Source organism: Bacillus rossius, chromosome 3 (assembly GCF_032445375.1).
Source record: "Bacillus rossius redtenbacheri isolate Brsri chromosome 3, Brsri_v3, whole genome shotgun sequence".
Lineage (NCBI taxonomy): Eukaryota > Metazoa > Arthropoda > Insecta > Phasmatodea > Bacillidae > Bacillus > Bacillus rossius.
The window spans coordinates 118,340,003-118,363,660 of record NC_086332.1 but is presented as its reverse complement, the minus strand read 5'-3'; the positions used below and the strand labels follow the sequence as shown (position 1 = coordinate 118,363,660).

At 36.5% G+C, this 23,658-nt stretch overlaps 1 protein-coding gene across 1 annotated transcript in view; it reads left to right on the top strand.

Moving 5' to 3' along the window:
• The window catches only part of LOC134531195 (alpha-tocopherol transfer protein-like), a 213,039-nt gene that overhangs the window by 179,656 nt on the left and 9,725 nt on the right, over positions 1-23,658 (top strand). The window contains exons 3-5 of the mRNA XM_063366839.1: positions 3,299-3,455; positions 9,141-9,396; positions 21,860-21,970. Coding sequence (XP_063222909.1) covers positions 3,299-3,455; positions 9,141-9,396; positions 21,860-21,970 — 524 coding nt within the window. The remainder of the gene's footprint in view (positions 1-3,298; positions 3,456-9,140; positions 9,397-21,859; positions 21,971-23,658) is intronic.

Below are 23,658 nucleotides of genomic sequence, written 5' to 3'. Positions count from 1 at the left end.
CGTATCACGCAAAGATGAATTTTCTTACAAATGTGCTTCATATTTGTCAAATGTGTGTCCAGTGTTTGTATTGTATTTTCACTGCGTGTCCTGTGTGTGTATTGTGTGTTCAATGCCATGTCCTGTGTGTACTGTGCGTCCATTGCGTGTCCATTACATGTTCTGTGTGTGCTGTGTATACAGTGTGTCCTGTGTGCACATTACATGTCCTTTGTGTGTATTGCGTGTTCTTTGCGTGTTAATTGCTTGTCCAGTGTGTGCATTGTGTGTTCATTGAATGTCCTGTGGGTACTCCGTGTTCATTGCATGTCCAGTGTGAGTATTGCGTGTTTTATCCGTGTTCTTTGCGTGTACTGTTTTTTTTACTGTGTGACCTTTTCGTGTCCAGTGTATGTATTGTCTGTTCATTAAATGTCCTGTGTGAACTGTGTGTTTATTGTGTGTCCTGTGTGTAATTTGTGACCAGTGTGTACTGTGTGTGTGTCCAGTGTATACCTACATGCATGTTGTGTGTGTACTATGTGTCCATTTTTGTTCTGTATTTAATGTGTGTCTACTGTGTGCACATTGCATGTCCAGTGTGTGTATTATGAGTCCTGTGTGTGTATTGTGTGTCCTTTTCTTTTGTCGAATGTGCTTTCTTTTTTGAAGGTGCTTCCTTTTTGATGAATGTGCATCATTTTTGAATGTTGTTTTGACACTCGTATTAATATAAATGAATCGTCTTTTGACACACATATCATTCCAGAGGTTGTGGGTGTAAAAGTGAGACACCGACAAACGGATTCTGAGTCCACCTCTGGCCACGGTGCAGTGCGAATCAGCTAGTTTAACTCATCTAGTGTATAAGATACGTAATTACCTAGGCCTGTCAACTCGATGGCATATTTAACGTCGACCTGGATGGACTGTCTACCATCAGCATCACAGACCTCAATGGCAGTGACGCTAACAACTGCAGAGACAGATTACTGCGAAGGCGATGGGAGCGGAGACATCGAAGGCATTGGCATCGACCGCGACGGAGATCCCGACTGCAGAGGAGGCATCGATAGGTGCTGTTCCATCAGTTGAAGTTTCATCAGAAAAATCTCGGAGCCTTCAATGTACGACGGACGTTTATCACGTCAGTACAACTAATGTGGTACGTCATTCACTAACACTCCAAACGCTCACAGACATGAAAGAGGCGGATGCCGGAATAATGCACAAAGAATACTGTTTCAATAAAAAAATGTAGTAAACTAATTCCACGACTATATAGTCTAAATCTACATTACAAAACCCGCACGGTGTCAGTTAATTGCAAATTAGAACCTGTTTGTAAAATTAAACTGTCTGCTGTTTTGACTCGCGTCTCATACCAGTCGCTGCAAGTATATAGGCTAAGCCTAGGCGATGAGTCTCTCAGTCCACTTCTGGCTCTGGTACATTTCGGATCAACTTGTTTGACTGGTTTGTGTCATAGGTCTTGTAATCGTCAATTCTTGAGAACTAGATGACGTCTTTACCATCTTTAACCACAACTTCGATAGAAGTTGTATCATCAACAGTTAAGACCTCGATGGTAACGCTGCTGACAGCTCCAGACATCCCGATGCTGACGACGACGCGACGACGCAGATCCTGATGGCAAAGACTTCAACAGCGGCACCTACTGCTCCATCGGAGCAGAAGATTTAAATTCCTGCAGTGACTTCAGCAGCAGGACAGTAGCAGTCAACAGTGCCGGTGACATAGATCAAGGAAACTGACAACTGACGGTGTTCCATCACCTGATAATTCGTTATTACATAATACACAGTTGTAATAATAATAATAATACTGAACGCATTAAATATCAGTGCAACAGGTGTTGTACCCAGTTTCTATGCTATGGAAGATTAAAAATACACATCAGGAATTGTTAAGGACTGGTTTTGCATTCATCGTGATGAAAATGTATCATCAGTGGCAAGACCTGTGTGCACATGTTCAGTGCGAGGCATCGTGTAATAGATCACTGTTAACTCAATAAAACTGAGTACTCTGTAGTTGCACTATATTTGTTAATCATCTGCCGTGTGTAGATGCCCTTAAATTACATTCCAAGGTAAACAAAGGACTTCTTCGTACTCTGAAAAGATAAAAGAAAACGAGAAACTTTCCTAATTTGCTTGTTTTTTGTTGGTTTTTTTATTTGTATAATTTCTGTAATAAATTTTTCTTTGTATATTTGTTGTGTTTTTATTTTTATAACCTCTTTTTTTTGTTATTTTAGTAATATTAATATTTTATTTAATCATGCAAGGATCTAACTGAGTCGATTGAATCAATCATTATCTTAACAAGTGATTATTTGAATGATTTTTGCAATCTTCCCTGAATTTCTAGCTTATAAATTACAGAATTACTAGACTGTGGCCAAATGACAAGATGGTGGATGTCATGGTTTACTACTTCGCTCTAGCAGGTGCGGTTTTTAATTAAAATTTATTACGGACTTTCAAAGTAGCGGCCGCAATGAAAATTGCAATGTAGGTACATGATTACAAGTCATAGTGCAACGATGACGTCAAATAACATTTAAAATGTCCACCGTAACGAAAAGTGTAGCATTCTAGAATACAAGATGGAGGCCATAACGAAAAGTGCAACCTTGTGGATTGGGGTGTTAGATGACGAAATGTTCTAGAAAACTATATGGTGGAATATTCTAAAACACAAAATAGCCGATCAAAAATTATGTAATCCAAAATTGCATCTTTTGTCAAAGGTCAAGGTTAATTTCAAGGTAAAAATCAAAGGTTAATGTTAAGGTAAAATTTCAAGATCAAGGTAAATGTCAAATTTCATTGTCAATGTCAAGTTCATCCATGATGGCCGCCGTGATGTCAGATTTTAAGATGGCGGACTCCACCACCTCACACCTCAATTAGAAGCCAGCCACAGGAGCCCATTTTATATAATACTCTCATCAACTGAAAACTGAATCTGAAAACTTTTAGAATACTAAAAACTCACTCATAACAATACTGGAGGTAGACTAATTAGGTAGCTGAGTTCCTTAAACTTCATAGCCCACACTATCGTTTGTCAATGCAAGAATGTGCCAAACCAAATTAGTTTACCTAGCCCAATGGCAAATAATGAAATGAGCTGACATGGGAATAGCTAAAGGGGCCTTGAACTCGAGTATAGCCTAGGAATTTCAATTTTTTACTTTACATATTTTGTGATATTTCTCAAAACTTCCGTCAGGGTTCGCCCTTTGCACCTGTTCGGAACCAGAGCTCACGTGAACTGGCCATCGTTCCAGATGAACACCTCCACCTGTACCTACACGCCTGCTATGACAACCTGGAGAAGACGAAGCAGATGATCGAGTCCTGCTACACCTTCAGGACCCTCACTCCAGAGCTTTTCAGCAACAGGGATGTTTATGGACATGACTTCCAAGGTGTTATAGAAACATGGTATGTATATTTTTCGTTTGTTTTCTATAGTTACAGGAAATTATATGAACAACTGTTCCATGATAAAGCTAACTACATCTACCACTGAACTCACAGCATACACCTACCACTGAGATCACAGTATACATCTACCACTGAGCTTACAGCATATATATACCACTGAATTCACAGCATGCATTTACCACTGAATTCTCATCATACATATATCACTAAACTCACAGCACATATCGATGATGTGCCTCGGAGGTCATCAGTGGCTGTGATCACTACCGCTTCACACTCACGAGGCGAGGGTGTTGGGTTGGATTCCCATCCCCGCCACGGCTCATATTATGAAATCTGAGTCAGTAGCCAAGTGGTTTGGATTCCACTAGAGTATTGAAGATCATATCTCCTTAAGCCTCCGGACAAAACCATGCGATTTAAAACCCTATAAAATCAAACAAATCTTCTCGAATTCATAATTATTACTTGGCTATCCAAATTTACATATATATCTCATTTGTGGAGGTCACAAATTGTTTTGATATTACATACATCGAGAGTAAGGTTCTTAGAAAATCACTCATCTTTAACTATGGGTCGATTCTGAATGATTCCTGGTTGACTATGGATATTTCTCAAGGAACTTTAGCTCTATTACACACATTAATTCCTCCACCAGTGAGGACTGGAGAAGTTCTGGAGTACGGAGCAGAGAGCAACTAAATTACGGAAACAGGTGTCCACCATCTGGTGACATTGACTTTAAACACTGACCTCAACTTTAGCTCTGACTCCGAAATACAGTACCTCGACTGAGATTTAATACTGCGACTAAAATATGGCAGCCTGATTAATTTTCATATTGGTAACCATATGGAACATTATATTGGTATATTTTGTCATCTTATAGAGTATGCTAGTGTTTAATCTAGGCCTTATTAGTTAATTAATTTTAATAAACCATTTTGACATCGTGATAGCTTAAATCATCATGAGAAACCTTGCACAGGACCAGATACCCTAAGCCAGAACTCTGTAGCAAGACCTTTATGCCAATTTCTGGAACATCATGTAAATGTGTGTGTAAGGGCTTTAGCAGTATCCCTGTGATAGCGATTCAGAAAGAGGAATATATAAACATGAAGACCACGTAAAAACATAGATTATCACTAATCTCTTCAATTAATTAACAGTGCATGGCTGAGCAATAAAGTGGAAAGTACTCCAGTTACATATTCAGGGACGATCTAAATGTATTGGTGGATGACTGAGACTGATAATTGCTTCACTAAGTGCAGGAAAATTTTCGTACACGAACGAAGCTGTTCTTATACTTGAAGAACTGAGAGAAGCAGGCTAAGATATGAGTCTAACTGGAAAATACTTTCGTCACAATACTGTAGTGCATGGATTTTACGATTCATTCCAGGCAAATATTTTTTAGACGATTCCATATTATCGAATGGACAAAGGTATCAAGTACATTGTTGAAATTCATCAAGGTGTATAGCAAGTTCTCTTGGGCCGAATCTGTGAATTATAAGAAAGCAACTTATGTGACCACATCCATAGAAGAGATTTTGCGCGATGGACGCTGCCATCACACCTATAAACTGACCTCTAAAAAGAATTCTACAATAGACTTTCACGTTTTTTTTAATAAATATGGCATATTTAACCACTCTACGTTTAGCAGTGTCAATGCTTTTGTAGTCGAAAAGTTTAACAAAACTTTGCGCACCAAGATGTGGCAAAAGTTCTCATAGAATGAAAATTATTTCACTGTACGCTCTACTACGAAAATTAAAGCTAAAAATGTAAAGGATAATCGTCTGCTTTGGATTTGTACCTCTTTCTGAAGAAGCCTTCGTCTTCAATGCAGCTAGAGCTTACAAACCATGAAACTTCGTGTTGTGTTCAAATATATATGTATAGTTTAATTTTTATTTGAAATGCAAGATGCTCCCTCACAATCACAATAGAAGGTGGGCTTCTTCAGGTTTCGAGGACGAAAATCGTATTTCGTCTCCCTATTGCATTAATTCCAAATCATCGCATTACGACATCTTCAATATATACAATGAAATATAATAAGATTTCATCGTTGAAGAAATATGAACGATACATCATACTACAAAAATAAAAGGTTTATGTGTTTTCTGAGATTTATTGTAGAGGAGTTTGCCTTCCTTTATAATTCAGTAACGGATTTTTTTTGTGATGTAAGTTGAAGGATTAAAGAGTAATATTGAAAACTATGACAATAACAGGTTTGAAGAAAAAGTGAATGCACTTAAAGAGTTATATAGAAATAACAGTGAACCTGAGAACATTACAGTATATGTGAAGTAAATAATAAAAAGGCTGTGATGAAGTTCTGAGGCATAAAATGGGGAAACTTTACAATAGATAAATGTAAATTAAAGTCCTCGTGTTTATGATGTTAACGATAATCACTGGGATGATGGCGAGTATTATATATTTTAAAAGTTTTAATTATAAACATGTAAGGCATATCACAGCAGCAGAAAATATTAATTACTCATTGTGGGAAGATCCAAATATATTGGTGGGAAAATTTACCTATCACCAAAGACACATGGAGTGTAATTGACGAACTACGAGGTGCGGAATTTATAGAATAAAAACTATAAAATATTTTGAACGTATACATATGTTGAATAAAAACTAATATTTTTAGATTAAATTTTTATGAAATATTTTTAATAACATTCTAATATATAATCATTAAAATTGTTGGTTCCTAAAGTGACTATAAATGATATTAAATACTAGCGTACTTGGTTCTTGGAGTGAAAGTATATTTTACGATTTAATCCCAATGCTACAAAGACTATTTTTGAATTAAGAAGTACTCTGCAAGTTATCAAATCATAGCTCTGCTCTAAATTGTTGTTATGTAATGATTGTAATATTTTAAGGATACTATTAAGTATGGGAAATGATTTTAGAAGGATTGGCTTGGATCAATTTGATACGATAAACGTAGATCGGTAGTATACATTGTTTGACTGAGCTCAATAGGATACATCGAGAAAGCGAACAATTGGGTACTTTGCTTGGTTGAGATTAGTAGGATACTATGATAGAAGAATCAGTGGAATATGATGGTATTATAAGATGGAATACAATTAGAATATATCGGTTGAATACTATCCGTGTGGTACTGTGGGAATATGATAAGGCATGTTGAGTAGGCTCTTTAATTTTTTAAATGGGACATACATGCATGTAATACACCCTATAGTAATACATGCTTATAATACACTTAAAAGCAATACATGCTCATAATACACCTTTTAGAAATACATGCTTATAGTACACCTTATAGGATTTTTTAAAGACATTTGGCTATGTTAGGCCTGTTATTTCGGAAACTTTAGTCAATTATGCTCGACATTGGTATTGGCTTGGTTGAAAGATATGCCAAGTATCGGTACTTGAAGCATCGTTGTTTTGTAGATGTTCGATCCGGGTGTTTGAAGTTGACACTTCAGTAGTCATCTGATATTTATTCAATCTGGTAACTGCCTTGTATAAAATTCGTTTTCGTAGTAAGGATGGCCAAAGAAAAGTATAAAACAAAATGTACTTTAATATTTTCTGAAGCTTTAGTTAATATTTCAACGAATTCAAGATCGAACTCATGACGCGAATCGATTAAATTAGTCAATGTGTTTTAGGTAAATTTCTTGGTTATGTTAAATTATTTTTTTCGATTATTAAGTGCTTTTATCGACCAAACGAAACCTCCGTAATAACTACAGCAATCGGCGTTTGTATAAATGTATCATTGTACTGATATTAACCGTCGATATATTATGGAACATGAATCGGATATTCATATAATTTGGAATTACAAATTAAATATTTAAGTTAATGTATGAGCCAAAAAGGTACAAAGTTTTTTGCTATATTTAAAAAATTTACATTTAACATTAAAAATAAAACTGATTACTTTAATTGCTTACTTGGAATCAAAGGAGGATAGTGTCCATAGAGATCATCATACTATATGTATCATAGTGAACTAAATAAAATAACAAGGAATTGTATGTAATTGATTTATATCTACAGCTTCTTGCGTTAACATTTAGAAAACTTGTACAATTATCTACAGTTTATATTATTTTGTCAGTAGGTTTTAGATTGAATTGTGTTCACTAGTTTTAACATTTTTGTGTTTATAATGTTTCTAAAAATGGAACATCTGAGGTTTCAGTTCGTGGGAACTACTAGTACTTTTTTTTTAAGATAACAGACTAAAATTCTTCAATTTGGCGGATTCTTTATTAGCTAACGTTCTGGTTAATTTACACTTGTGTACTCTGGCAGGTAACAAGTGAAGTAAATAGCGCTATACACTAGTGCACTCTATAAAACTAACATTGAATCCAAAATGGCGGCTAATATGAGTACCATTATGTCAAATTGACAGAAATAATATTTAGTTTGTTTAATATTTTTAATAAGTTTTATATAATAATCTTTAAAATTTGTAATCTGAATAATTACTTAGTTTATATTTTTATTATTTATTTGTGTAGTTTACAGGTAAAAACGTGATTAAGATGTCTGATTTCACAGAGGTGTTACATTTCAGTCCAGGTGACGGATTAAGATCAAGGTCCAGATCCAGTAGCTTGTTTTTTTTTTATATTTTTAAAGAAATTTATATAAATTTTTAAGAATGTTTATGCCACCAGCATCTTTATGAAACAAAATGGATAGTTTTTCCTCTAAACTGTGATTTGTCCATCTAAAGAGTGAAGTTTTGAGTCATTTGAGTCATTTTGAGTCATTGTTGTATTTTCAAGGTCAAGGTCACCGGGATCCAATATTGCAGTTGGTCATTGACCCGTTCTTAAGGTTCAACCTAGAACCCTGCACCAGAAAATACGTAATTATGCTGCCAACACATTTTTTAACAAAATGCGTAAATGTTTAATATTATAGTATCAAAGTTAGTCAACACAGAAATTATTACAAAAATCTGTAACAATTGGCATTTTAATTCCGGCAGTTTTGATAAACCATTAATAATTTGCGGAGAATACAGATATAACGTTTTGGTAAATACTTGTATAAAATGCTTTACACTATAAATTAAATAAATATTGACACAAACCATCAAGGTAACTAAACGGAATAAAATCTGAGATATTAAAATGATTGATCTCAAACAGTTATTCACATGTATATAAAATCTCTTTTTTGTTGTTATAACGACAATCACTAACGATTTTGGCAAACATTTTGTAACTTCTCTTTCATTATTTCTTGCTGAATTCCGAAATGTTTTTCTCACTACTGGCTGACTGATATACAAAGTGGCAACACAAGATATCTGTTTACTCTCATGAGTCAAGACCGGAAAAATTCGCGGATTCATGCCGCAATACGCTAAAGTGCAAATAATTATAACTTTGCGATAGTGGCGCTGTTGGCTCATGGTTTATCTAGAGGACTCCGGGACAGTGGGAAACCCTCAGTCAAAGAAGAATTGAATCACGTCTCGCACTTCAGCAGCCAATGAGGGTGTCCTGTATTGGCTGGAGCAAGCAGAGAACCTTGGAGGTCATCGAAATCGCGAATTTTTCCGGTCGTGCCAGGAGTTCTCTGCGTGTGACCTGCAGCCCGCAGCCGTGTGAGCGCCCTGTGCACTTGTGGGTCGCGCAGCGAGGTGATGCTGCTGCCGCGCGCCACGCCGGAGGGCCATCAGGTCGCCATGTTCCGCTTCACCGACTACGACGCCTCCAAGCTGGTCTACGTGGACGGCCTCAAGGCGCTCTTCATCGCCATCGACGTCTACCTGTCCATGCACGGCCTGAGCAGCGGCTGCATCTGCGTCATAGACGTGAAGGGCGTGAACCTGGGTCACGTGGCCAAGATCCACCCGCTCAGCCTGCTGAAGAAGAGCCTCTTCTTCATCCAGGTCCGTCGCCGGCCAAATCTATTTACTTATCGACTTTTTTTACGTGGCGAATCATTATAAGATTAGATGTAAAGTTATAACAAAACAAAATAACATAACATGGCTAACCGAAAAAAAGAATAACAAGATCATGATAAACTACTTACAATTTACAATACAAACTTAATAAACAAACCAATTACTAGCAAAGTAGTATAGGAATGGGGCTCCCAGCCCAGGTTCCAGGTTATGGAGCCAGTGGAGCCGACCACCATCTTAGATTGTGATGTTACGGCGGCAATCTTGGAGGACATTGACCTAGACCCTAGACCTTGACCTTGATCCCAGCAGCTTTTTTGGATACGCCATTATGTTTTGTCTCCAATTTGATTACCGCCAATTTGTATTGCCGCAATTTTGTTTTACAGCCATTTTGAATCCTAAAACTTCCACCATCTTGAAATCGAATAAAACACTCCCAAACGTTGCACTTTTCGTTAAGGCCACCATCTTGAAAATCTGTATTTGTTTATCTAGAAAATTAGAAAAAAATTAAAATCATAAAAAAATTAAATAATAGGTACAATTTAATACAATTTCATCCCCCGTCTTAAATTTTATAATGTTTCACTATTTTTTATGGTCGCCATCTTTAAAAACTGTATTTTAACTATAAAAATGGGATAAACCATGTAATTAATAACAATTAAACTAATAAAAAAATCTTATTAAATTTTTTTTAAATCATTCAGCCATCTTGAATTCTAGAACGTTGCACTTTTCATTACAGTAGACAGAACCCGGCTATGTCTTTCAATTAAAAAATTATAATGGATCCTTTCTCCATGAAAGCCACCGGCAGACTTACATCCCATCACTAATGTTAAGGAATATATTTCATCCAGAGTGTCATCATACCGGCCATCTTAGATTCTCCAATTTGTTTTCATCTGGTAAAGGGTGATACCACCATGTAAGTTGAATTTTTAACCATTAGACTGCAGTATTAGTTATAACCTAGACATCCGACATCTTGTCGGCCGTCCTGGCAGCCATATAGAAGTTACGTTATTATTAAGCTAGAATTTCGGGGGGAAAATTATCAAAAATCACTTATATAAATGATTGATTGTATCGCATTCAATACTTGGTTTGAACTTTGACTGATGAAAAAATATATATAATTTAATCAATATTACAAATAAAGGTTAGAAAAATTACCATCAATATTAAAGTAATTTTTTTTACAGAGTGCAGATTTCATAATGTCGATTTCGGCTATCTAGCCATGAAATTAGTTTGCAACATTTCATGCACTAAAACAGTATTATTTTATAATTATTACAGCAGCCGCCTCTTTCATGCCTGCGAGCATTTGAAGTAGTAGTGAATGACGTACTTATCTCCACTGGTGTGAAAAAGTCTATTGTTCGTTGCAGTCTACGAGGTCGCTGGTTAAACTTCAACCGTAAAAATCACATGTTGATTTCTCCTCTGCAGCTGTTAACACATGGACCATAGAGATCTGCGCTGCCTTCGGCGCCTCTGCTATCAATGTCAATACTGCCATCGAGGTATCCGATGCCATCGAATTCTCTGCTACCATCGAGATTTCCACTGCCATTGAGGTCTCTATTACCACTGAGGTTTCTGCTGCCATAGAGGTATCAGCTGCTGATGGTAAACTGCCCAACCAGATCGAAATTGGAATATCAATTAATTTTCAGGTAACTACTGAAGGGAGTAGATCCACATTGCACTGCAGTCAGGGTAGGACTGAGGTAACCATTGTCTGAACAAAACATACATACTCGAAGCGACGGATATAAGGGTATAAGGCTACAAGACACCAATGGCTCCAAGTGCTCCAACTGATACAACTGCTAAAATGCTTCAAATGCTTCAAGTGTTCCCATTGCTCCAAGTGTTCCAACTGACAAAGTACTCTAATTGCACCAATGACCAAGTGTTCCAATGCTCCAAAAGCTCCAATTCTCAGATTGCTCCCGAGCTCCAATGCCCTAAGTACTCTAACTTCTCCAAAATATCCAATGCTCCATATGCTCCGATTGCTCCAAAACCTCCAATGCTTCGAACTTGAAATACATACATCAATAGCTCCAAAAGATCATATGTTCCAATTTATCCAAATGTTCCAATGCTACAAATTCTGCAAGTGCTCCAAAAGCTCAATATCTCCAAGAACTCCAAGTGCACTAATTGCTCCAAAAACTCTAATGTTACATGTGCTCCAGCTACTTTAAGTGCTCCAACTGTCCAAATGCTCCAATTACCCAATCCTATATGTGCTCCAATGTGCCGATTGCTGTAATGGCCCAATTATAACTCTCCATTTTGTTATACTTTGATGCTCATTTAAAATTTTTATGTTAGAAGTTGTATTACGAAAACTCAGTTTTAGTTAAAAATCATACTTTAAAAAAAATGTCACATTTAAATCCAAAATATAATTTCATTTTTCAATTTTATATGAATGCTGGTAAAACAAGTAATTACTACGTAGACATCTTCCCTCAGTTCTTTGAGTACTGTGGCTACTTCGTTGATGTGCGAATAGCTTCCTCCACTAAGCGAAGCCAGCAACAGTTTTAACCCGTCGACTAATATGTTAGGATCTTCCCATGATGTATAATTAATCTCTTATACTGCTGTCATCTTACATACATGTTTATAATTAATATTTTAATATCTCCGAAGTCTTTCGTTTCAACACGCGCCTCAAATATATTTTCATCATCATCCCAGTTATCATCACAAACTTGATCACAATAGATTTTTTTAGCACATAGTTTCCATCATTTCAGTCTAAGTTCTTCATCACAGTCTTTGATCTCTTAAGCTTAATATACTTCATCAAAGTCTTCGATCATTTCTACCTGAGGTGCTTCATCACAATCTTCGATCTTGATAGCTTCAGGTCGTTCTGTATTGTTCACAATTTCATTGAGGTGACTAGAATTCGAACTTAATATTTTTTTCATTTCCCATGAAGATGCTACTTCCTTCGTTAATATTTTCAATTTAAATATTTTAGATATTTGGGATAGTATTGTTAAAATTAGCACTTTCACATTCTTTGCGATCATTACAGTCGTCTAATATTTTGTTGTCATTCCACTTTCTTGGTGTTGTAGACCTGTTCACAGTTTGTTTAGTCACATTAGTTGTACAGATCTTACGATGGTTATTCAAGAATTATCTTCGACCAAATGATTTCTGGCATTGACTGCAAATAAATAATTTTTGACAAGGACCCATGATGTTTAGTTTTTTTTCTCAATGTAAACTCCTTGCTGCAGTATCTACAGCGGTGTCCTTTCGATAATGCTACAGACATCAAACCAGGTTCCACATTAGATTCTGCAACTAATACCAGATGCTTACTGAGAGTTTTAAATTGGAAGAATTACTTAAATATAATGTTTAATATTTCTTTAGTGAGAGTTCATTTAACTCAAACATAAACTTGTCGCAGGTAGTTCCTATTCTTGCCAACAGATGTCACCACATATCATGTTGGATGTATATTATTTTTTATTTGGAATGTGGGATGTTCACTCATTATCGTAAGAGAAGGACGGCTTTACAAGACCTAAAGGAAAAGGAGATATGTTTTGAATAATAGTGTTTCTCAGATGTTTTAAGGTATATTATTGGACTCAGAAATTAATTAATTTGTTTTAGTTCCACTTGATTAAAATACTCGTAAGGGCTTATTTAGTAAGAGGAATGCACCAACTAAACGAAACTCTGAATGCAATTCCATGTTTCATTATGAAAATAATTCGTGCGGATATTGTTTTTTCAGGAATAATTATAAGTACATGGAGTACACCAGCAGCAGTCTTGTCAGGTGTAATCATGAGCACACAAAGAAAACCAAGAGAAGTCTTGAAAATCCAGCTAATTGAATCGATTTATATTTATGCTTGCATATTTAATGTTATAATATTCCTAGCATAGCTATTTACATGTTATGCATATGCTTATTTGTTAAAGATCTATGCTAAGCTTATTTTAATGCCAAGCACACTGATTTATCGTAATACCAATTCTAACTTAAAAATTTTTAATGGGCATCAAAATCTAACAAAATGGAAAGTGATAATTAGGTCATTCCAGCAATCGGGGCATTGGAGCACTTAAAGCATGGCGTAATTTGAGCCCTTGGATCGTTGGAGCACTTGAAGTAGTTGGAGCACATGTAACATTGGAGTTTTTGGAGCACTTGGAGAAACTGGTGCACTTATACCTTTTTAATGTTTGGAGCAATTTGAGCACTTGGAACAGTGGAGATTTTGGAGCAAAATTGGCACTGTGGCACCGGAGCTTTTGGAGTAATTGGAGCCTTGTAGCCTTGAAGCCGTAAACCAGACACTGGGAATAATAATGTGAATATACTGTGGTGCATTATTCACTACTATTTCAAATGCTTGTAGGCACAACAAAAGGAAGATGCCGGAATAATACACAAAGAATACTGTTTCAGTATATCCAATGTAGTAAACTATACTTACTAGATAGTCTAAATTGGCATTATGATATCTGGTCTGTGTCATTTAAGTGCAAACAATAACCTGTTTGTAAATATAAAGTAGCTGTTGTTTTGACTCATTGCTCACGCCAGTCATTGCGAGTATATAAGTGAGGACTGTGATTCTCAGTCCACCTCTGGCTCTGGTGCAGTGCATATAATGTTGACTCATATTAAGTATTAGTCCGGTATCTGAGAATTCTTGAGAGCTAGACGGCATCGTTACCATCAATAACGTCGTCCTGGATGGAAGGCCTTACATCAACAACGCGTACCCCAATAGCAACTTTGCTGGCAGCTCCAGAGTTCCCGATGGCAACGACGTTGACGACGACGACAAAAATTCTGTTGGCAACGGCATCATCAGTTTCACCTACTCTTCCAGACCTGCAGGAGATTTCGACACGTGCAGTATCTTCAGCAATGCAGACTTTGGAGACTTTTATTTTGATGTTTTACAACTGTTGCCAAAAACCTCGGAGATTTTAACATGTGCAGTTTCTTCAGCAACAGGACAATGAATGTCAACAGTGCCAGTGACATTGACAAAGGACACTGAAACTAACAGTGTTCCATCATCCAACTGTATGTACTGTCAAAATATAACAATCTTTAAAATTCGCGATTACATAATACACAATTTGTAATAATAACTCTGAACGTATTAAATATCAGTGAAACATGATTTACAGTCAGTTTATTCACTTCGGTAGATTAAAAAGACACATAAGGAATTGTGACGGAATGGTTGGCAATTGATTAGAATAAAACATTATATTCTGCAGCAAGACTAAGTATGCATAGAACATGCAAGTCATAATGAAATGTATCATTGTCCTTTTAACTAAACTGAGAAATCTGTGCTGTGTAAAAAAAAAAGTGGTAATAAATACATGTTAAGGTCTTGCTTCGTACTTTAACAAGACTGTATAATTCGAGAAATTCAAGTGTTTTGATTTTTGTTTTGTTTTTTAATGAAGTAAAAATTATGTAATAAATTTTCTTGGCAGTTTTGTTATATTTGTCGAAAAAAAATTTAATTAAATTATATTTTTTCATCAGTCAAGGATCAAGCTAAAACCTTTTTGCAATAAAATCAATCATTGCTAAAATAAGTTATTTATTTGATGATTTTTGGAATATTCTCCGAACTACTATATCCATATTTAATTTCATGATAGCGTTTGGACGACCGACAAAATGGCGTATGTCAAGGTTATAAATAATACTGCAGTCTAGTGGGTAAAAACTAAACGAACATTGTGGCAGTTCCCTCTGACAGATAAAAAGTAAATGGACAATTCAAGATGGCCGCCATGATCTCACACTGAATGACATAATATATTCCTTAACATAGTGGTGGGTGGTCAATCTGCTAGGGGCTTCCGTGGAAGAAGGATACATCGTCATTATTAATCGAATGATTTTGTCTTGTTCGAACCCAAGGACTTCATAAAAAAGGTACGTTTTTTTACTAAAATTTTAATTAATTTTTTATGAATTTTTAAATTTTTCGTTTTTTTCTAGCATTAAATGTACAGATTTTCCAGATGGCAACCGTAACGGAAAGTGCAACAATTTAAAATTCAAGATAGCTAGATAATTCATTATTAAAATTTAAATAATTTGTTTAAGACCTTTAATTTTTTTCTTATTTTCAAATTTAAAAACGTACATATTTTCAAGATAGTGGTCGTTACGAAACGTGCAACGCTTGGGAGTGGGCATTCGATTTCAATATTGCGGAAAGTTATAGAATTCAAAATGGCGGCAATTCAAAATGGCTGTAATACAAAATGGAGGTACAAATTGGCTGCTAGTGTAAAGGTCAAGATCTTCTAAGATAGTCACAATCCAAGATTTTGTTCCGCGTCACAGGCTCCACAACCTGGAACCTGGGTAGGTTAGCCATTCCTCTACTACTAGCAAGTATTGAATCATGATTCACGCATATTAAACTACTTGTTATTCATGTCACAATTCAAATATTTTTTTAATAAAAAACATGACAGAAATGTATTTTAAAAATTAATTAACTCATTCCAAATATACAGACAACTTAAAACTATTCTTCATTAAACTTAAAATTAACAATTTTAACATAATTTTTTTTTTTAAAAAAACACAGATGAGAATGAAATCTTCGACTCATGCATTGGTAAAATCGAAGCCAAAAATAAGTAATTTTGAAGTATTTTTAACATAAATATTATTTTTTTAGTATCCATAGTTTTTTTAAAGAATTTTTCCGTCTGTGAAAAGTAAATGCAAAGTAATAGGATGTATTCTATGAAAGTATGAATATCGATGTTTGTGTGGTTTTTTTATTTGTATGGCGTTTCACGTAATTTCCGTTTTTGAAACATGAAATTAAAATAAAAGAATGTATTCCATAAAAGTATGAAAACAAATGTATATTGTGAGCTGATAAAATGATTTTAACGTGCATGAAGAACATAATTAATTCTTGAACCTTTATATGTGCGATATAGCATCCTTAAAATGTTTAGGTAAGGTTTCAGACTAGTTCATTCATTAAGTCTTTCTTACGTGTAAATAGTTGAGTTGTAGCATAATTTTTCAACATTGTAGTGTGTTCAAAAAAAGAATTAAATTTTAATTTTGGTGCTTATGCTTTTGCTACGTATTTGTAACATCATAGATGCTGGCCACGCAGCTCAGCAACAGTCTGCATCTATAAACACTTAAACTTTACGGCTCTTGTTAAGGGACCTACCTACTTTGACCTAATAGTCTATTTAGACACCGGAGCAAGGCTGGGTTATAGCATAATGGTGTTGAAGCGGTTTATCAATATAATCCATTACCACTACGATTAATACACCAGACCAATATACAGTTATGAAACCTATAGTTATGGTATTTTCAGGTGCGACACAAAATGTTATTTATGTGTATTTAATTATGGTATTTCCATGTTGTCTGAAATAGTTAACATAGAAACTTCTTAAATATTTGTTTTGGATGTAAACTACACAAAGAATCACTAAAACGCTTAGTAAATAAACTATACTTCGTATGACGGTTCATAAATGCTATGTGAAGCCAAACGCACTATGTCCAGTAGCTTTCCTGGTTTTATACGTCTTCATAAATCTCTCCGTGCCTCTTTGCCACAGACAAAATATATATATATATATATATATATATATATATATATATATATATGATCTCCTTGATATAACAACTATAATGAAACATTCGTACTGCGAAGCACAATTTTTATTCTTTGTTGGGTGGCGTGTTAATGTACTGAGGTCCAGGGGCCGCTAGTAAGGCGTGTATTTGTGTCATTGAGGCGGAATAAGTGCGATGCTCGCTGGTGCTTCTAGCGCGGTGTGACCTCTAAGTACAAGGCTGTGCCTGGCGCAGTCTTCTCGTCGTGCACGGAACAGCTATCAGACCTTAGCAGTCACAATGCAATTATATGGCGAAGAAATGAAGATAGTGTCTAATGCGGGGCCCTTGAGTGCTTTCAAGGATATCTACGAGATGTTCCATGCCAAAAAATTACTTCAAAAACACGTGTTTTAGTCATATTCACTGATCTAAAATCACAGTTTAAAAACAAAATACGGGAACAGAACTAATTATCCTGCCTCAGCGTATTCTTAAAGTTTTTCGTACACAGACACCTTTCTTCTCTGGCAGTTTTCTAATCGCGGGGTTTATCCTGAAGCTCTACACTCCGTGTGTGTCCAGGTAGGTAGGAGCCTTAAGGTAACACATTTTCTAAGGTAAAAGTAGGATTCGAAACTCTTGTCATTTCTCATAAATTGAGTCGAGCTGTACTTGGGACCTAATTCCTGACCGTCACCTCAGTGCGTAAAGCTCATACATCATGACCACCGAGAATTCTGTTTTACTCACATAAGCTCATAAAAAAATTTCAGCCTAACTGGACGGCGTTGTTTGAAGACAGAGGTCATGGATTCGATGCCAGAAAGGGTCCATTATACGAGACCAACGGGCACTGTAAGAGCATGGATGACCACAAGGTCGATGTACAAGCTAGCACTCAGCTCATGTTCGCCCTTGAGACTGGTGGGTGCATGTCCCTGGCAGTGACACATGCGCTCGTGGAATTGAAATTTGGGGAAATGGGATATTCAGATCACTTTTTTAATCTCAGTAGTATACTAGGGACATTGAAAAAAAAAAGTTATTTTATAAAGGGAATATTTCTGGTGATCAAATGCGGATATAAGACGATGAAACAAATTTTAAAACGGGTTTTAGCGCAATAAACTGGTCTGTATTGTGAGGTATAGTCTGACGGTAACTCAAGATGAGGTTTAGTTTCGCCGCTGGAGCCGGTATGCTCACAACATGCTTCTGGGTGCTATTGGGTTCATTTTCAGTGTCAGATGCAGGAATTTTTGCCTTTACAAGGGGAGAGGGTGTTAAAAAGATATTTGCAAAATTAAAATTTGGTACACATATATTATAAAATCTCAATACTAGTGACACTAACACACTGACAGGTGGACCTAGAAGAAGCCGTAGCAGTCTAGGCTTCTGTAACAGCTCACCTTGCATCACCCAAACTAACATAATGCATTCACTGATATAATTTGCATTATTTCCCAACTTTGTGTCTGATACTGTTAATTTATTACTTCGTAAGCATGATCAAGCAATTTACCAAGCTAGTTCAATGGTCGGGAACGATGGTATGTTCAAAAAACGTACATAAAGCACAAACAATTACCGCCTGCTGATCAACTTTCGGTGCGGACAGACACGTGGTGTCTCGTGCACAGAAAAAAACAGTGTCTCCATTTTTCTAAAAGATTCCTTTGGGAACTAGATGCCTGGAAGTAGTTTGTAATACTAAAAGAAAGATTTTGTAACTTTGTGCAACACATGGCCATGGTTATTTTGGCATATATAATATACTTTTTTTTCGAAATAATACTGAGAATTTCGTACCTGCACAAAGACTGGCGCATAATTTTATATATCAATTGATGTTTCATTAAAGCTAATTTTTTTAAACCATGACAAAGATGATCGAATATTCAGTAATTTGAATTTGTTTTGTTTTTTAATGTTTTTTAGGTGCACATTTAACACTGGAAAGATATTCAGGGAACGTTTTACAAATAACTTTAACTATTGGAGGTACTGGGACAACACAAACCATAAATGCCCGGGTAAGAATCCAAACCCAGTATTACTGCGAACACTACCTACTTTGTAGTGATACAGTTGTTTTCATGTAAATGTACAATTCACAAATATCTGTAATTGTACATGAATATTACGTGTGTTATCGGACAGGCACGCGGTTAGTCTCTGACTGTAGGTACAGTCGCCTCTAGCCTGTGTGTATCTTGGGGCTGGCCAGAGGACGACCCACGAGGCTTAGGGCCGAATTCAGAGAGCTCTTTCGACGGTTATCCACACACCGAAAGGCTTTTCAATTGAAGCTGCTCGGCAGAGACGTTTTTCAGTGGTTGGTTGACTGCTGGATAAGGAGAGCCAACCACTTGAAAGTGAATGTGGTCTGAAGCTCATTCGAATGCCTGTTCAGTTGAAAATCGGCGGAGCAGTTGATGGTTTTAATATATAATTCCCACATAAAAACGTGTTCGCGTATGATTGTAATTGTTTAAAACATTTTTGTCATATGGCAGATATGTAAAATATGTTTTGGAATTAAATATGCGTTTTCAAAGAAATAGTTTCGCCCGCAAAGTGTGCATCAGACACGTGTTTTGTAGCGATGGCAGAAGATTTGGATGAATTTCCAAATCACATTGACGAGGTTTTTGAATTTTTTTATGATCTTAAAAATGAAAATCCAGTTTTTGATTTTTGTCGGGATCAAGAGTTCGAAACACAATTTTTTTTCTCTGTAAGAAACTGCATCTGTTTTTTTTTTTTGTTTTGTTTTCGATTACGGTTTTGTGCTTTCTCACGAGATCAAAAATAATCGCTTTTTCATCTGGAGAAAACACTATAATTTTAGGCAACGTATCCATCTTAAGAAAATTTCTCAACCTCGTGTAGGGTTACCAGACGTCCGGCAAAAGGAGAACATGTCCTCCTTTTTATGTATTTTTTTGCGTCCGGCCGGATTTTCCTTAATGCTCCAAAATTTCCGGCTTTTTTATAACGTGAGATAATTCCTGCAGTTACACTCTGGGCAAAGCGCGCGCTGTCCGCAGAGTCATCCCACTAGTAAGTAGTACTATGACAGCTTGACAGGTAGCAGCACATGCAGAAGCACGTGTTTTTAATATGCTGTATATGCGTAGTTTGTTTGATTCTTTATACTGAAACTGTATTAAATGCCAAAACATTTTAAAATATCGTACTCCATTGTAATTAATTCATGGCTTTTTTAATATATATATATATTGTCCTTTTTAGTGAAATGTCCTCCTTTTGCGAGATGAATGTCATACTTTTTTATTATCAGTGTCTGGTAACCCTAACCCAATCCAAACAAAATATTATTTTCAGTGGGAGAGCAAACAAAATACAATCGAAATGAAATAGGGCGCTTTTCCACACACACTCCAAGTACTTGATCTAAGAAAATTTGTGTGCCATGTTGCCAGATCTTCACTGAAAGTGGATGGGAACAAGCTTTCAGCTGGCAGTCATTCGAAAGGCGTTTTTGAAGTATGAGAGGTGGAGAGTCTGCCAGATGAATGAGAGTTGGATGCGCTTTCGAAGGTCAACTCTGAATTCGGGCCTTAGTGCCACTCTCCTAACAAGTATCGGCGCTACCTAGTTCAGCTATTATGAGAGAGAGTGTTTGTTCTCTCGCGCACCCTTCATACGTCGGTTACTCAACTAGCTTGTTTTGATACTCAGCAAAGAAACGTAAAACACAACCAGACACAAAATGCATATGTATCTCGGTTTTTGAGTTGTGCGTACAGGTCCCCTCCTTATTTTTTATGTACTGTCTTAGTTATTTTATTCAATTTTATCATCTTTATTCGTCCTTTTTATTGTGAGTTTTCTGGTTTGTTGACTGTTTTTTCTGACTTTATTTTTTCTGTGAAATTCCTCGTTTGCTGCTTACATTCATCTACTTATCTCTTGGCTTTATTCGTCTGATTTTATAAATGCTGAAATTATCATTCCTTAGTTTTGTGGAAAATATAATAAATATATTAATGTTTCAATGTTTCAGATATATATATATATATACATATAACCGCCAGATTTTGTTCTCTGTGACAAATTTTAGCGTTCTACTTTTAGGTCCCAAAAATTAATTCAGGTCTGTGTGAAGCAGTTTTAGCTACAAACATATATCTGTACCGTGATTAAAACCCAGGGGAATCATTCTGCTAAGTCCTTTGTCACGTCATGTTTATTTATCTCCTAAAGTGATTAAAGGCAATCTTAGATATTTTTTTGCCTAGTTATTTCATCGTTACTAGTATTATTGTCATTAAGTAATTGTAAAACCTCTAATTTGAATTTTTGGTGGTACATTTGTAAATTAATCATGTTTTTTTCTACTTTGCTAACCTTTTATTCCGGACTTTTTAATAGTATTATGGCTTTGATTCATTCGCCATTTTGTTTTTTTTTATTTCCTGTTATTCATGAATTTATGTTTTTGAAATAGTTAAAATGTAAGTTAATTTGTAAGCATTACCAACTGTAAAATTACATTATATAATTTGTGATGGATGGCTTGTGGATAATTAGGTATTTAAAATTTAAAATATTGATATCTGCCTGACTTTTATAACAGCAGATACCATGTATGTCGCAAAAGTTACCAACATATAGTAATAAGCAATGCTAATATAGTGAATCAGATTCATATAAAACAAAACCAATGACGGGGAAACACAACATCCCAACGAACAGGGTAAACCAAGCCGTGTATGATTGTTTCAGGAATGCATGCCAAGCCTTGCATGATTGTTTCAGGAATGCATGCCTGTCAGACTGAAGGGAGTCCACGTCGTCAACACTGGGACGATAATAGAGAAGGTCATGACGCTTTGCAAGCCTTTCCTGAAGGAAGACTTGGCGAGGCTGGTACGTATATCTAAACATAAGTCATGCCGATAATGCTTACAATTATATGTAGTGAGTTGGAGTTTATGTATAAACTTATAATATGTATAAACTTAGAATCTCATCAAAAGTAATTGTGGTTATGCAAGGAACTGTTTCATCACCAGAGTTTAAGAGTTAGTAGGAATCCTAGGTTACATTTCATCGGGAAGAATGGCTTCAAATAACTGTCAAATAGTTTTAAAAAATATTTAGAATAATTCAATTCTAGAGTTTATAAAATCATTTTTCAAAAAGATTTTGAACATTATTATCTGATATGAAGTTAGTGGCATGTTTCCTGAGAGAATAACATGATTGTTCAGCGAGCTCTGTTGTCTGCGCGGACATTGCAAACTCGTGCAGCGGCGACGTGTAAGCAACACGTGGATTGTTGCCAACGCACGCTCTACGTCACGAGCCTCATGTCCAGCCTCCTCCGTGAACACACCTGCGCCAGTACGATCACGAACTATCATCTCCTCCGAGTTCACGCACACACGACCATCATACCACCATCACCATGACCATCACACCACGGTCACCATGACCATCTCACTGAAGACCTGGACCTTCATTTAAAACTGTGTTTGACATAGGTAGTCCTTAGTTAATTTAGCTCTTTTGGAATACCTGCTTGAATTTTTACTATTTTGTCCGTTGTGAATCATTCCGCCACACATGAAAAGTCAACATTTGTAATGCCTCAACGACACTTGCCCACCATATGTCGACCACGTGAAAATGTGAAGGCGAATTCAGTGTTGCTCGTTTGCATAGAACAAGAATATCCGAGGTAAATGCCGCCAGCACGAACATTTAACCTATGTAAGAATTACGTGTCTCACTTGACGTGTCACAAACCCGGCCAATTGCTACCGTCTCGCTGGCCGAGCTGGGCTCATCCCGCCCCCAAACGTGAGTGACGATGCGACGACAGACCAGCGTGGCTCGGTGCGTGGGCATCAGCAGTCCCTGCCTCACCGCGCCGCTGGAGTTACCGAGGTGTCTGGTTCCACAGTAATTAACCTCAGTAATTGCCTACCTGACGTATTTCAAGCATAAAAACATTCCCTTTTAACTATTTCCAAGAAAAATTTCCGTATTTTGGTTCATAAAATACTTGACTGCCTTAGAAGTAATAAAGACAATCTTTATGGGTATTTTATAGTTCTTTTGTTTAATGTAATCCTTTATGTGCGGTGGTTATTCGCACTTGAGAAATGATTTCTGCTGAAAAAACCCAACGTTTTTACGTTTTCCCAAGATGACATTAGACCCGTTCTGTGGTTTCCTGAATCTTCCCTGGAAAATGCTTGCAGCGAGGCAGACATGTGAGGTACTGGTAAGCACACCCTTGACCAGCTCCACCCAGGTTGTAAGTATGTTCCCTGTGAGGTCCGCGCGCTCTCGGGGCTCGGTAATAAAACAACGCCGAGGAACTGCCCTCCCTGGAACCTGTTTCCCGCGACCTTGTGCTTCGCACAGCAGCGTCCGTCGTTCCTTCGTCATCCATCATCTCGTCTGGAATAACCTTGGACCCGGTCGTCAACAGCCTGACAGTTGAGAGTTCTGAGCTAGAGACCCTGTCATTCCCACGAATATCAGTTTGCATCTACGCTAGTTGTGTTGGTAATTCAACCTTCGAGCTGTGGAAAGGATTGTAAAAC